This window comes from Capsicum annuum, chromosome 8 (genome assembly GCF_002878395.1).
Source record: "Capsicum annuum cultivar UCD-10X-F1 chromosome 8, UCD10Xv1.1, whole genome shotgun sequence".
Classification (NCBI taxonomy): Eukaryota; Viridiplantae; Streptophyta; class Magnoliopsida; order Solanales; family Solanaceae; genus Capsicum; species Capsicum annuum.
Window position 1 is genome coordinate 148347954 of NC_061118.1, and position 17090 is coordinate 148365043.

The 17090-nt window shown below is 33.4% G+C and overlaps 2 protein-coding genes across 3 annotated transcripts in view; both read left to right on the top strand.

The window, feature by feature from the left end:
- The window catches only part of LOC107856826 (thioredoxin-like protein CITRX, chloroplastic), a 32016-nt gene extending 15070 nt beyond the window's left edge, over positions 1-16946 (top strand). Inside the window, exons 2-5 of one of the 2 annotated variants that reach the window (XM_047394539.1) lie at positions 12886-13133; positions 13855-13977; positions 16142-16222; positions 16444-16946. In XM_047394539.1, coding sequence (XP_047250495.1) covers positions 12930-13133; positions 13855-13977; positions 16142-16222; positions 16444-16560 — 525 coding nt within the window. In that variant the 5' untranslated portion in view covers positions 12886-12929 and the 3' untranslated portion in view covers positions 16561-16946. Of the gene's footprint in view, positions 1-12796; positions 13134-13854; positions 13978-16141; positions 16223-16443 lie in introns of those variants that run through there. The other variant, XM_016701802.2, reaches the window with a different exon arrangement.
- LOC107856818 (trihelix transcription factor ASIL2) lies at positions 5732-9055 on the top strand. Its single transcript, XM_016701787.2, has 2 exons — positions 5732-7327; positions 8409-9055. Exons 1-2 carry the CDS (start codon positions 6689-6691, stop codon positions 8802-8804), a joined length of 1035 nt encoding a protein of 344 aa, XP_016557273.1. The 5' UTR covers positions 5732-6688; the 3' UTR covers positions 8805-9055.
- Positions 16947-17090: the final 144 nt, after the last annotated feature.

Below are 17090 nucleotides of genomic sequence, written 5' to 3' on the forward strand. Positions count from 1 at the left end.
TAAAAAATGATATATACTCAAGAAAGCTTCCACGAAATTATTATCGTAGTACATGACATTCAATTCTAAGAATGTAGTGATGGATAAGTTCTATAAGAGAAGTGGAAAACAGCTAAGTTGCTCGGACTCTTCAAAAATGTCTACGGGTGCGTGTCGGATCCTCCAAAAATAGTGTATTTTTGAAGGATCCGACACGGGTGCGGCAACATTTTTGGAGAGTCCGAGCAATTTAGGAAAACAGTGTAGACAGCAACTTAGAAGTATCAAAACCTGACAAAAGTTGGTGAAGCTTAAGAAACACAATTAATAATTGTTCCCAGCATCTCCCAAAGACATCTTTGATGTGGTTAGTTGCTTCATCTGGAGAAAACGTGATAACTGCTCCAGGTATGTCAAAGGTATGAAAATGAGTATAGTAGATGGACTTCAAGATCTTTTAGCTGCATGTACCTTGACTAGATTTACAGCTAGTTATTTGGCTTCAGTTCTGACCCTTCAGTATATATCGAATACCTTTAGGTAGTCTTTAAGTTTGTAAGTTAGCAAATTTACCTTGAAGGTGCTTCTCTAGCAATTTGGACCTTATAGGATTCTTAATTGCAATATATTCATGTTTGTATTCTCAGTTATTCTTGAATTTGTAAGATACTAACTTTTGTCTTCCGCTGTCCTTCCCCCATATAAAACTGACTTACCTAACGTCTCGAATGGTCTCGACCAAGGTTCCAATGCTTTCTGCTACTCTTGTCCATTTCTATTTAAAAAAATGAGGTCAAAATACATTGACTATATTAACCAATTGCCTATTTAAAAGGTAGGCAACTCCAAATTGCTTTTGGTGCATGGAGTTTGTTTTTAAGGAATTTGTCTCAATTATTTTCTCGAGGGGAAAATGGGAAAGAAGTTTATCCTTTGAATATTTGTTGTTCCTTCTTTGTGATCTTTTGAGAGAGAGAGTTTAAACTGTTCTGGCTTTCCAGTTGACTCTACACATTCATAACTAGAGAGTTCTATATAGACACAATACTTGATTTGACACGCTAAGTACATGAAGAGGTAAGTTGTCTGTAGACTCGGTACTGTTGTTTCTCGGACTAGTTCTATATATTAAACATATATCTTGCAGATTATTTACAATTTTCTGATGAGACTTTCAGCTACAAAGGCAATTGGAAATGCATTTGTACCTCGTAACACTGAAGAAATGCTCTTTGGTGCATCTAATTTGGAGATGTTTGTGCTTTTGCATGTTATTTGAGCCTCCTTTTTTCTTCTCTTCCCCTACCTTTTGGGTGTGTGGTGAGGGCAAGGGGGGGCACAGGAAGGAAGGAAAAGGGTTAGCGAGTATCAAGCCTATGCCTCTTTCCTTTCCTTGGATTGAGAGTTGTATCGGAGTAGTTTTACGAGTTTTGATCACTCAATTCCTCGTGCTAAAAAAGGAGCTCAGCAGAAGCATCAAGATTTTCCTCTATTTGTCTCTGTTTTCTGATGAGGTGGAAAAACCCCTATTGAAATGAGTAACGAGTTTGCTGCTGTACTAGTTGGGTTTAGATCCTCTCCACTTAGCTTTCTCCAGTTAGTAGTGATGTTGATCAATTTTACCCTACGTAAGGACTAACTGTAGTGTAAGGCATGGGTTTAGTTACTATCCTAGTGACCCTTACCTGGTAGTCCTCTGTAAGTTCTTGGTTCTATAACATTTTGTAGCATTGTTTTTTCTTCCGCCTTTCCTTTCCATGGTTTGTGCTTAGATAGAAGTACCCGACTTTGTGTAGTTTACCTACCTGGCTAGATGATTCTATTTCTTATTCGTAGATTAAGATGTTATCAGGCAACGGAAGACTTTGACCCCCTCCCTCTCCAACATATCAATAGGTAGCTCTTCTACCATCTTGGCTTCCTCAGTGATAGACATGTACAGTACAAATATCTTCACATTTTACTTAAATAGTGTAGCAATCCAAAAGAGACAAGCCTAATCTAACAAGCACTATGTAGATATAATAAAGAAAACTCTAATGTTAAACTATCAGGCAATGCTTTGATGGAGAAAAGATCTTGCCCGCCCACATAATATCTTTGGGTTGATTGTCCAGTCCTCACGTGTAGGTGAAAAGTCGACAATATATGTGGAGAATAGGCTAAAAAGGTGAGTGGAAAGGCCTTAAAAGTAAAAAAGGAGCCGCTACTCGTAAGTTGGAATGACGATGGCGCATTCATTGCCTAGTGCGCAAAACCAAGAGAAAATCATAAGAGCCTTTCAAAGAAAACAAAAGGGATATTTAACCCGAATTCAATCCTCGTGCTAAAAGAGAGATTCATCAGAAGCATCCATCAAGACTTGCCTCTCGTTGTCTTCTACGATCATTAGTTAATGTCAAGGGTAAAATTGAAAAAAATAAATCCTTAAAGCTTTCAAAAATCTTATTGCTCTTTTATAATGCGTTGTTTCTATATATCTTTCTTCAGTGAACAGCTTTTAGGTGGTCTTTCTTTAATTTTAAAAACTCTTATTCCATCGCATAATATTCACACATCTATTGAAAAGTATATATTGTTCCAAGTAAAATTGTCAAATTGCTTTTCTTAAAGGTTGTCCAAATGGCTAAAATTTCCACACGTACCTCTTTCATTTTCTATTTTAACTTTCATAGGCCAAAAATACACCACCACTGTTTTAGTCCCGTTGACTTTATGGAACCCAATTACTTCAGAGAGGACCAACATAGAGATTACTGCATTGGCTACCAATTTTATATTAATGTAGCATTTCAGTTTACAGTGTTTTTGGTCGAGTTATGCTATTATCACTTTTGATTGAAGATAATAAATAACTACACTTCCACAGTAATCTTGATGGTCCATACCTGAAATAGTTAAATGCTTTGGCCAAAGTTGATGAATCTTTGCATCTCTTAAAGTGGATGGTATATGCTTTGTCAAGTGCTCATTGATACTCCAATACTCTAAAGTGAGATATTTCATTTCATAAAAATTTTAAAAAGAAAAATAATGGCAAGTTATATTCGGCGCTTACTGTTTTACTGGTCCAATAATTTTTTTGGTATAATCATTTTTCATCTTATATACACTAATTCGATTAACTTGAATTTACACCACATAAAATCCATCAAAAAAAATAAAAATACTCTCTATTAGAGACTTTTTTCATTTCTAGGAATTCAAATTCGATATCTCTTGTGAAAGATAAAAAAAAAAAATTAAAAAAATTCCTATCTATCTATTTCGCTACATCTCTTGGTCGTACTAGCCCAATAATCTCAAATTGACCATGTAAAGTTATTAGCATGGAAACTAATTTAATTTTCTACTCCAACCCAAGATTAAAATTTCAAATTTTAATTAAATATAAAGAGGCTACATCCATTCCGGCACTAAATATGGCACGGGATGGTGTTTGATAAAATGGAGTGGGTGACAGTCCCACGTGACTGACCACCAATTTATAGGTGGATGTCATGGTTGGCTTCATATCAACGCTAACAGCCAAAAGAAATATGCCCAAAACCACATTTCAACAAAACTAAACACTATACATATTCACTAAAAAGATAACACTAACAAAAAGTAGGAAGAAAAGTTGGATTACCATCATTAACTCATTTGACAAAGTTAAACAACATTTGCCCTCTCTCCCTATCGTTTGGTTGGGCACAATTTTTTCCTCTTTTCCTCATCAATACTATGCTAGTAACCGAAAGATGTTTATTAAAAAAGCAAGGAACCTAATACATGTATTCAGTCGGATAAAAAATAATCTCATCACTATTAATAAGGAATACTATTTTGTGTATATACTCATGATGAATTCGAAATAGTTTCAACACAACTAATTCTAACATTATCAATACACACCATTCAGTTGTTATTATATACTCTACCAAACAATCTCATAAAATGTAATTTATACTTAACAATTCAACTTCAAGTACAATTTTCTTTCCCAACAAAATGTTCAACTATTTTGGTTCCTACGATGATTAAAAACCAAGTGAAAGAGAATTGAACTTGGACTTACATGTGAGAGTATTAAAACTCTTTTTATTTTCTATCACCATATTATGTATTTAATATGTATACTAAAGTACAGGCACATTTATACTGTCTCTATCTAATATTCCCTCCATTTCTCATTAGTTGACCTCTATATGGACTTGATTAATTCATTAAGAAATTAATAATATATTTATCCTTATATGTCTTTTAAAATGAAATAATTAATGCAATGATTAAACATTAAAATTTGGTACATATTATCTCATCCCATGTATGATATCTAGAGGATTGAATATTTATAATTGAAACTAGTAATAATCATTTAATTTTGATTTTGAGAATTAAGATCATTTATGCATCATTCAATGATTTTGAAAACTATGAATGTATTTAGTATTCCTATCAAGGGTAAAATGAAAAATATATGTATAAAATACTCTTGATTTTAGAATTTGGACAATTAAATTGAAATAAATATTTTTAGAAAGAAGGTCAATTAAGACGAAGCGGAGGGAGTACTCCCTCCGTCCCATTTTACCATTCTCAAATTTCCTAATTTGATGTCTCATTTTACTTGTCTTTTTTTACTTATCAAGACAAGACAAATTTTTTTCCCATTATACCCTTAGTGTAATTGATTAGTCCTTGTTATTAGCATTCTTAAAAAATGTAGGATTACCATTAAGAGTACACCATTAAGAATATAAATGGTGTTTTGGTATTAGTCATTCATCAATATTGGAACTAATAACAAGACACAATTAAGAGGGGCAAAATGATAAAGTTACATCACTAATCATTGTTTTCTTAATAGCTGTGTCATCTTAATTTGGGACGGGTAAAAAGGAACGGAGGGAGTACTTTTCAACCATGTAAAGTCTAGTTATAGTGATTAGTGAGATTCTTAGGGAATAATTAAGTACTCCATCTTGGAGTAATTAATAGGAGGATTAAGATATGCTGCGTCCTTTTAAATGTTTAAACACAGTAACAGGTGTCCTAAGGGAGCATTAAAGTTTGATTTGATTATTACGATATGAAAGTCGTTCAATATATCTTTAAACAAAATCCAATAACAAGATTTTCTTATGTCACTATGAAATTCCATGATTCTCCTTAATGCATAAGAATCCTAAAGTTGACAACCTTTTGAAATTACAGGGAGTTGCTCACGCTAAACACTTTCTTCCCTCTTTTGGTGGGGACCAGAATTTAGAGATCGTTGATGTTCAGGGGTCCGAAAACACATATTGATGTCTAAAACTTTATTATTTTACTCGAAAATTAAAACATCCATCTATCTTCTTGATTTATGAAGCGCTTTTCTAAATCATGTATCAATTTTCATATATTCTTTTATATAATTATACTCAATTTTCGTCAGGTTTAATGGATGTCAGAGCATCCAAAAATTGACCTTAGGTCCATTCCTCTTGCTAGGCACTCAATTTGTTTAAGAACTTCTCCGAATGTTTATATCCAATCAATAAATACAAAACACATATTCGTACCCAAATAATTGTTGTCTTTTTATCTTAATTTTTCTCCGAACATTTATATTCGATCAATAAATACAACACAATAACTTTCATACGCAAGTATTGTTATGTCTTTTTATCTTAACTTTTAGTTAATTAAGAGTAACATAATTAGTTAGGTGTTAAAGAACACGGTGTGAATAAATAAGTAAGCATTCATCTTATTTTAGTGTCAAGAAATTAGATTAGAGCGAATTCGATGGATAACATGGTCTACTATTTCTTTCTTCTTCTTTTTTTTTTCTTTAATCTTAAAAGTTAGGTTTTTAATCGAGACCATATTAGATTATATGCCAATAAACACCAAAAATACCTATAAGCCAAGAGTTTATCAACCAACATAACAAAAGACATAAGCTGATTACCCTCAATTTATGACTTTTGCAATTTATAAATATTTTTTATTTGATCTGTCTTTTATAATTATATATCTCTAATATCTTTGGTAATTTTTAATTACTTTTTTCTAAAACATAATTTTAATTATTCTTCCAACTTATTTTCGTCATTCATTCTTTTTTATTCAAAGTGTTATAATATTTTTTGGTAAATAACTTTTTTACATAAAAGTGCCTATCGACATATTTTTATCAAACACACAATTGATTATTATTTATTTCAATACTTTTTTAAAATACGTAATTATTTATTTATAAAATTAATTTCTAACATCAAAATATATCTTTTAATCCTTGATACTCATCATCTATTTTAACTAATTCAAACTACCATCAAAAGATATTTTAGACAAGACTCTTCTTCATTTAATCAGAGATCTCAATATCAAATTTTGAATATGAAAATATTTGTTAATAAACTCAACGATCTACACCATGAGAATTCTAATTAATCGGCCTTCAACATGAATATGAAAGCCCAAATAAAAACCAAAAATAAAGAAAAACTGGCTAACTCAAACTCTCTCTAAACCCACTGGAATTAATTAGCTATTTGTTTCACCTTTTTCTCCCTTTAATTCTAGTGGCTTGACCTCCATCATTTCTCCTCCTCCGTTCTACCCCACTTACTTCCTCTTTCCCTCCGTATGTCTTTCTTACAGGTCTCAAATATTGTTACCAGCTAACTATAACTCATTAGAAATGAAAGAGGACTATTAGATATACTTAATACTAATGGATAAACAAGCTGGGAATCATCATCATCAAAATCATGAAATATCTAACAAAGATGATTACTCACCGAAGATTAAGCCGCAAAATTACCAAGTTGCCACTGGAAACAACAGTGATAGGTTGAAGAGGGATGAATGGAGTGAAGGAGCAGTTTCGTGTCTTCTAGAAGCTTATGAAGCGAAATGGATACTCCGTAACAGAGCTAAGCTCAAAGGACAAGATTGGGAAGACGTGGCTAAGCACGTGTCGGCGCGTGCAAATTCAACCAAATCACCAAAAACTCAAACGCAGTGTAAGAACAAAATTGAGTCCATGAAGAAAAGGTACCGATCGGAATCTGCAACCGCCGCCGATGCTTCTTCCTGGCCGTTATATCCTCGCCTTGACCTTTTGTTACGTGGAAATAACGCGTCCGCAGCTTCCTTTTCGCTAATTCCGGCGCCGGCGGCGGTTGCGCCGCCGCTGAATTGTGTGGTTGACGTTGTGGAACCACCGCAGGCGGCAATAGTAATGCCTCCACCTCCGGAAGTTCCTCCTACTTCTCTGCCGCCGCTCCCGCCGCCGCTGCCGACGGCTTTGCCTATTGGGAATGGTGATCAGAATTCGCATGGTTCTAATGGTTTGGACAGAGGAATAAAGGTTAGTAGAGTATACTATGTAGACAAGTATTATTATTTAATCAGTATTATTATTTAATCAATTAGACTGTTTCAAATTTTTAATAAATTTAACCAACTTGGTTCTGCAGTATTTTCAATTAAAAGAAAATTAATTCGAAGTCCAAATAATTATGATCTGTGCTTTTTGTTCTGATTTTCTTTTGCGCCTTTTTTTATGTGAATTGAAGAGAAAAACGAATATTATATACTTAACGCCACTGAGTTAAGAAAGAAATTTTCAAAATCTAATTGTATAAGAAAAGAGATTAAGCGTTTGTGCTTAAAATAATAATTTTGCATTACTTTCTTCACTATGTCCAGTGGACATTCGCCAACCTGACACATAAATTTTGAGGTGTCTAGACAATTATTTTATAAGTTTGAGTATTCAATTGACATAGTAGAGACAAGTTAAAGCGTCGACATACGTGCTCTCAAATTATAGTGTTTATTCGTTAGTTGAGGTCAAGCTTGTTTAAGTGCTCTGTTTATGTATTGTGTCATTTTACACATGTGAAGCAGGATTGTGAGCCCATTTTAACGGGCTTACAACTTTTGGTTCGATAAGTTAAAAGAATTAACTTATGATTTTTGGCTTAAAACCAAGTGCGTATTTTTTTTTATTTTATTCAAACACTGTAAGAATGCATAAAAGCTCTTTTATTTTATTCAAACACTGTAAGAATGCATAAAAGCTCTTTTGGTAAGAGCACGTAACTAATCCAATCCAAACCAGACAGGCTGGTTAAGCACCTAATTTAACTCACCACCAAATATTATAATGAAGAAATAAGTACTTATTTATTCTGAGTTGGAGTCATCGACATTAAAAAGTCGACTTTGATAGGAATTGTGTTACCTTTCAAAGTAGCTGGACTTCTGATTATGAATTTAAATTAGTTGAGTCTAAAGATAGTGAACTAACAAGTGAACAACAAAAAATATAACGAAAGTAACTTGTAGGTTAGGTAGAGTTATTACTAAAACAATCAATCCTTTATAAATTGTGCACTATCTTCTATAAGGAGCATGAAACTGAAAATGCCTATCTGTGTCTCCAGGAAGACATAATGGACGCCAAATTATCAGACAATGCTGCAGCTCCAGATCACAAAAACGCAACAGCTACAAATAGCAGCAGCACGCCGGCGCTCTACAGCGACAACAAGAGCAAGTCGAAATTGAGATCAAAGAAGCGAAAGAGGGCAGTGGAAGGGTGGGAAATCGGAGAGAGCATACGTTTGCTAGCTGAAGTAGTCGTAAGGTCAGAGCAGGCACGAATGGAGACGATGAGAGACATTGAGAGAATGAGGGCAGAAGCTGAGGCCAAAAGAGGAGAAATGGACCTTAAGAGAACTGAGATCATTGCCAACACTCAGCTTGAGATTGCTAAGCTCTTTGCTAGTATTACCAAAGGATCAGTTGACTCCTCATTGAGAATTGGAAGAAGTTCATGATGAGCAAATAATATTTTATCTGGCTGTGGAAACTGAAATAACCTTGTTATCATCTTTAATTTGATGATATCTTCTTGACCCAGCCACTATATCTAATTATGGAGGACATTTTATTTAGATTAGTAATAACTGCCACTTCCATCATTATCTTGCTGATTTGTAATCTTAAAGGACTTTACTATATCACTTCTTCCTTCATCAATCTTATCAAAAAGATAAAGAGGAATAAAATTAACCTACCATCAACTTTATATGCCACAATCTTAAAATTAAGCCAATATTAGCTATATATTTATATGGGTGTGCATAATTTGTTATATCTGAATTAACTTTAGTACTAGTGAATTTTTTGTTCTCAGTTACACTCTGCATTAAAATATTGAAATATATATTGTATGTTTATAGACAACTTTCCTTCATATGACTAAGTTTATATTTTTATCACATTAACTCATCAATATATCACACACTAACAGATGAATAAGTGAGTCCACAAATGATAATGTTAAGAGACTTATTTATTTCTCTACATGCGCTGGTAATTGTATCTCATGTAAAATATAATTATTAAAAATTTTTGTACGTTTTACATTTATGACTTCTTATGGAGGTAATTCACTCCAAGACTGCAACATAACACAATAATGGAGAGGGGCGGACCTCCTGATCTTTTCGTTATCCATCCTCTTCATGTCATCGAGGAAGGAGACATCATCAAAGACACAGAAATAAATAACTAAAGACAGGATGATTCACCATAACTCTAATTTTTATAATCGATCATCTCTAGCTACTTTAGATATTAATTACTTTTTTTTTTTACAACGATACTGATTACTTTTGTCGGTAACTAATTTTGTATTCCTAATCTCAATAGTACTACTGCAAACACTCACATATCTACCCTACTATGTCAACTATAGCCTCCCATATACTTTATATTTATGTTAAAATGAAGAAAATCTTTACTATCAAATAAATAAAGAAAAATAAAGAGATGAGAGATGAGCACGTCCAATCCATAATATTTGAAATTAAATAAAAAATCCCGTAAAACTTGTGTAAGGAAAGGACATTTTTAGCCCCCATCAAGTTACAGCAACAGCATTATTCAGCCAAATTATTAGGAGTCCGGAACCATTTTATGCCATCAAACTAAAAAAAGCACCAAACTATGCCATATATTTAAAAATGTATCAATCTATGCTTAACTCGCAAAAATTGTGAGTTATGCTCAAATATCTTTAACGGAAAACAGTTCACAGTGTTAATTTTTTAAAAAAGTGCATAACTCACAATTTTTGTGAGTTATTCATTCTCATTTTAACATAACTCACAAAAATTGTGAGTTATGCGTTCTTATTTTAACATAACTCACAAAAATTGTGAGTTATGCATTCTTATTTTAACATATCTCACAATTTTTGTGAGTTATGCATTCTTATTTTAACATAACTCACAACTTCTTATTTTAACATAACTCACAATAATTGTGAGTTATTTAAATAATGAAAAACGTTTCCGAAATTCTATTTAACTCATAAAAGTATATAATTCACCTTTTTTGTGAGTTATGCATCTATTTTATCATAACTCACAAAAAAAAGTGAGTTGCATACTTTTTAAATTCTCCTATTTAAACGCCCGTATACATTCATTCTTTGCATATGGTTTTCAAATTCTTCTTCTTCTTCTTCAACTCCAATTCTTCTTTTTTCAATTATCTTCAAACTCAATTTATCTTTTCAAAACTTTATCAAATTTTAGAGAATGAATTCTGAACGTGTTAAAGTTGCACTTTTTGGGGATGGCGAAATTATTCATGAGGGAAATACAATATATTATAGTATATCCCCCAAGTCCAACGTGAAGTATCCAATTACAATTGGTTACAGAGAATTTGTAGAATCAATTTTTAGAAGAATGAAAATAAAAAGTAATGATTTTGATTTATTTATAGTTGGACAGTATCCAAATTCCTTCTCATCTCAAGGAATGGTAAATTATGGAGAATGGATTATTAGTGATGATGAGTCATTGACTAAATTTCTGAGGGCTCCTTGTGACTATGCTAGTCAAATAAAACTGAACATTCTTCAAGTTTATGTTAAGAAGGAGCGTAAAAATCATCTTGTGCAGTTTCCAATACAGACAAATGTGCATATGCAATTTGATGATCCAACAAGTGCTGTTAGTGCTCATTTAACTCAGTATAATACTTTTTTTTACATGAATACTCCCCAATACATCATGCCGAGTTACACGCCAACACATATCTCAATACCTGATTTGAATGACACTTTGAATGAAAGTGATCGGTAATTTCTCTTAATGTGTGTTATTATTAATATTTTATATTTTAATGATTTTTTGTCTATTTCTTATGTCATATATTATATTTTATTTAGGGGCTTAACTCTGCGTGACACGAATGATATTGATTTTTTGAAAAAGATTATAATTATGGTCAATCATCTCAACTTAGATGGATGCATAATGCTGGAACATCTGCAAATGTTCATTTGTCACTAAGCTTGGATACTGCCGATTATTATCGGTAGGTCTAAAATATCATTGCTAATGCTGGATGGATGTATAATGCTGGATCAGTGAAAAATCGCCGCTTTTTCTTGTTTTGAAGCACAATCGATGGACACAATGGATGGACCAATTGAAACTAGGTAGGGATCTTTGAAATTTTTAATCTCAATCGGTCAAGTGAAGATTGGAAAAGGGAAAGACTTTATTCTTTAACACATAACTCATAAAAATTGTGAGATATATTAAAATAAGAATGCATAAGTCTCAATTTTTGTGAGTTATGTTAAAATAAGAATGCGTAACTCACAATTTTTGTGAGTTATGTTAAAATAAAAATGCAAAACTCATAATTTTTGTGAGTTATATTAAAATAAGAATGCATAACTCACAAAAATTGTGAGTTATGTTAAAATAAGAATACATAACTCACAGTTTTTGTGAGTTATGCTAAAATAAGAATGCATAATTGTGAGTTATGCACTTTTCAAAAAATTTGAAGTCGTTAGTTACCTTCCGTTAAAAAAATTTGTGTATAACTCGCAATTTTTGTGAGTTAAGCATAAATTGGTATTTTTTTAAATATATGACATAGTTTGATGCTTTTTTTAGTTTGATTACATAGTTTGGTTCCAAGTTCCTTTTTGTGGGTGTTTGGAGTTGATTTATTTTTAAATATTTTTGAATTTTAAGTATTTTAAAAATTTTGATGGTGAATGAGAAAATTAAAATATACTTTTAAACACAAATTAAAATATACTTTTAAACACTTATTTTTAAGTTAAAAAATATCAAAATAAGTTAAAAGTCAATAGTGAGATATTATCAATTTCAGACTATTAAATAATAGGAGTAGTTAATAGTCTGAATAAGTTTATTCTCCTATAAGAAATAAAAATGATCTTTTTTTTGGTTTTCCACCCAGTATTCGGCATTCGTATTAGAGCTCCGGCTAATTTGGATCATGCATTACAGGGGTTAGGGGTGGACCCATGTGTAATTTTGGAGTGCTCCGGCACCCACTAAACTCGACGTAAATTAGGTATCATTATATAAGAAACACAGAATAAATTGTATAATTTATTAAAAAGTACCCAGAGAACAAACATATATGGTTGGGTATAGTAGCTTGAGGATGTGCCTCCCGTGTACAGCTTTTCGGGTTCGAATAGCTACAGCTACATACTATTTTTTATAAAAAAATTTAAGCACCCACAACCTTGAATTCTTGGATCTGCCACTGACAGAGATTATTTTGGGGTGATACTCCCAACAGAAATTTTTTCATATTCAAGACTCGAATCCCAATTAAGAATGAAATAATCTCATCACTACATTACAACTCATTCATTTTGGTAAATAAAAATGATTTTACTAAGCAATTCCCCAAGATGTGAAACTTAGCTCGTTGTATTATTATTATTATATTACCCTTTTCTCTATTTCCTATTTAAACCTATGTTTTCTTTTCTTTTCTTTTTGTACAGCCCCTCTCTCTCTCTCTCCTTAACCCCTATCTCTTTGCTGCTTAAACCTCTAAATATCTCTCTCTCTCTCTCTCATTTCATCAGAGCAGATAAAGAAAGAATGCAAGCTGCTGCAGCTCTCTGTTTTACCCCTCCAGCACGCCATGCCTGTTCACCTTCTCACTTGTCCTACAAACCCCTCAATTACCCACTCTTCTCATACACTCCCCCAACCCCCTCACTATGGTCTGCCCAAACCCTGTTTAGAAAATCCATTTGTAAAACCCCAGCTGTAGGCAAATACGTCAGGGAAGATTATCTTGTGGTATGCTTTCTCTTCTCTACTCTACATACATCTTCTGCTGCCTTTTGTTTGATTATTTTCTTTTTTTTTTTGGGTTGGTTAATTTCATTTACTTTCTCAAATTTAGTTCAATATTATTTCCGAATTTCGACTATTGGGTTTGTTCGTTCATCTGCTGGAAAAGTCGGAAGTACGTGCTTTCTTTAGACAGACATTGTGGATAAGCTTTGTTTATTGCTGAAAAAACTGGAAATGCTGGATCAACAAATCCTCAAACGAACTCTGCTTTATAATCATTTAGAGGAATATATCTGTATAAGAATTCTTTAAGGGGTTGTTTGGTAGAATGTATAAGAATAGTATGAAATAGGGTGCATCCATAATGTTCAGACTAGTTATGCTGGATTATTTCTTATTAACTGCGTACTATTTGTTTTGGTGTGTTAAGGAGAATTCCGTCTTTATATCATGCTTATTTGTGTATTAATAACCATTCTGTAACTAGTATCATGGTTTGCTATATATTAGTTATATACCCTATAATACTGAATAGAATGTAGCTATACATAGGCTGAAAATCCTACCAAACAAAGGATTGAATTATACAATGACTAATATGTGTATTAGTTTCTCGAATACGTTCTACCAAATGGTCCCTAAGTGTAGTTTTGTTTCTAATGAGCACACTATGCAAGGTTGCTAATTTCGATTCATTTTTTCCCTGATTGCTTTGGGATTGCAGAAGAAGGTGTCTGCCAATGAGATTCAAGAACTGATAAAGGGAGAAAGGAATGTGCCACTGATTATTGATTTTTATGCCACATGGTGTGGTCCTTGTATTTTGATGGCGCAAGAACTTGAAATGGTAAGCTTGGATTTCACATGACAACGTCTTAAGCATTTCATTAATCTGCTATTGATGGCTTAATGTAGTTCTATCGTACCAGAGTTCTAATCAACTTGTTTATTTGAATTGATCAGTTTCCCAGTTTGCAGAACCACTCGGTTTGATCATGACTCCATTTTCTAGCTCCAATTCTAGATTAGTTGGGGTCGCTATAAAATTAGAGTATTCCGTCATAGTTTGGCTAATTTTAGCAGTCCGACAACCTATGGAACTTTTTGTTATCTGGTTTTAGGGCATGCTATGTTTGTGAAGCTTTACATATTTGGTCGGGGTGGGGTGGGGGTGTATCTTTTTGCTCCCAATGGTTAGAAATTGTTTTAAATGCTTAAAATCACTGTTGCCGATTTGCCATATATGAGGAGAAAACCTAGAGAAGGGTAGAGGAGTGAATCTATTATCCCTGAATTTCTAATGCTTCCAAATATACTTGAAGTTAGGAGTGGACATTTTTCTATCGTAGTGAATGATATAATGTAAGGTAGGCCTGATAACTCTATGAACAAATCATGAGTCGTCAATCACTGTGGGGATAATCCTTTTAAACTCTAGGGAAACCTTATGCTCATTGCTATGGTGTATTTGAATATATAGCAACTCAAATTCGTGCCATTCTGAGGGCCTACATTCAGTTATTGCAAAGATAGAGATAAGTGTCAATTCTCAGGTGATTATGATAGTCACGTAGTTTGTTTTATCCTCAATCTCCTCGAGCTCACTTGCTTGGAGAAAAAACTCTTAAGTTACTCTGGACTTGGTATGGGTGTCCGATAAGGATGTATATCTGGAGGTCAGATTCTTCATGGTCTCAATTTTAAGATTCGGGCATGTGGATCCAAGTATGATTACAAGTGTCGGAATTCAGCTAAAAATAATTCAAATATCTAAAATTAGAGTTACAAAACCTAAATTTTGAGATATTTATGTGGAAAATATTGATCAGTAGGAGAATCCTGAAAGTAGATAAAAGGAAACGCAGTAACACAGAAACAGAAATTTCTGTAGACAATGTATTTCATTTTCATCAATTTCATCTTCGCTTTTGTTTTGATTACAGAATTCACTAAATTTGTCTGGACTCTCATGTTGTTTTTGTCAAAGTACCCAAAATCGATTGACCAGATTGGGTACGGATCCCACATCCACACCCATGTCGTGTCGACACAGGTGCGGTACCGAAAGTGAAGAGTCCGAATAACTTAAAAAGAACTTGTGTTGACCTTTTCTTCTGTAGTCATTGTTTCTGTGAGAAAGGATATAAATAGACAGTGCCATATGGAGATTTTAGTGATTTTCGATTTCCCTAGTTTCTTATTGAATAATGTCACATTGATGGTTGCATAAATCCTCCATTATTTAGTAGTTATATGCGGAATGGTTAAAAGTCTTTACGAGCAAAGGGTTTGTGTTAAATGGATGAGTTGCTGCTATGTGGTGAAGGAATATCAGCTGAAGAGTAACTATTCTTTTGAAAACACTTTAAAGTAAAAGTTCGTAATTGATAAGTTTTAAGTAAGTTGAGGAGCTAGTATTCAGAGAAAATATTGACATTAATCTTTATATTTTGTTGCAACCCTGGAGGAATTCGATTGGAAGCCTGACATAAATTACATGTCACAAATTATAATCAAAGGATTCTATTTCTTCTAGGCCTTTATAAGTTTACCCTCTTGTATAGGGTTAAAGAGTAAGCTCGTGATTGCAAGATTGGAGATCCTACACTCTAAATCAAGTTTAATTGATATATTTGAAATAGAAGGTGTCTTTTGGTGTAAAGAATTACGTTGCTCGGACTCTTCAAAAATATCAATGGATGTGTATCGAAATCTCCAAAAGTAAGTATTTTTGGAGAATTCGACATGGGTGTGTCATCGAAAGTTAAGAGTCCATGCAACTTAGGTAAAGAGAGTCTCACGTTCCTCCGCGTAAGTCGCTATCCATCTGTAGACTGTAGTAGTCTGCTTGGAGCTTAGTATCTTACTAGGCAGACTAGGTTATCTTTTGCTAACTATCTTTGAGTTGTTCTCTTCAGAGCTAACTATCTTTTTCTTCAAGGATATGCTATCTTGGCTGATAAACATGTTATTTCATTGTTCTGTGGTATAATTCCAACTTCATCTGACAGCTTGCTGTAGAGTATGAAAACAATGCACTTATTGTCAAAGTAGACACAGATGATGAATACGAATTTGCACGTGATATGCAGGTACAACCTCTTACCATCATTCTCCTTTGAATCAAAATTTGTTTCTCTTTCAATACGGTCATCATTTTTGAAGAAAAAAATTCTGTTTTCTCTCCTGTCACTCAACATTATACTCATCATTTATCAGAATTCCTTGCTTTCATCACATATTTCATAAGTGCATTCTGTTGTCTTTCGAGAATTTGCAAAGCTGTCTGTTACACTGAAATGATCTCCTCCAGGTTCGAGGACTACCTACATTGTATTTCATAAGTCCAGATCCAAATAAGGATGCTATCAGAACTGAAGGGCTCATCCCAATACAAATGATGCGGGACATCATTGATAATGATTTATGAAGAATAATTCAGTAGGTTCTTTGTTGGCTGCCGCTGCCCTTGGGCCACCCCTCCTATGCTTCTCACTCACCTACGCTCATGCAGTCATGGAACTATGCAGCCCATGCTCTTTGCTGCTATTGTCGAGCTGCCTCATTCATTCATAGCGTGGTACCAATATGTGAATCTCCACATAAATTTTCAGCAATTTCTCTGCGAATCTGTGACTTGGTATCTGCCTAGCAGTGGTAAGAGTTGTAACATGTTCAGATAAGAAATGAATGTTTAGATGAATAGATTTCCTCTAGATTGAAAGTGTATTATGTACCCTGCTAAGTGTTCTCATGGTAGCTTGTTCGAAGCTGAATCTTGATGTTGAATTTAATTTAGATTTTTTATTGAAGGTCTCATAGAGTTTGAAAATTTCAACAATAATCATAGAACAAATAATTTGGATTGATACCATGCACGCCTGTTTTGAAGTTCTGAAAAAATGTTTACCCATATTTTCTACCTGTATAATTTAGGTGCAAATCTTTCTTTTTCTCCTC

Coding starts and splice junctions, on each gene's coding strand:
- LOC107856818 (XM_016701787.2), top strand. CDS start 6,689: ATGGATAAACAAGCTGGGAATCATCATCATCAAAATCATGAAATATCT. Junction 7,328..8,408: donor GTTTGGACAGAGGAATAAAG/GTTAGTAGAGTA, acceptor CTGTGTCTCCAG/GAAGACATAATGGACGCCAA.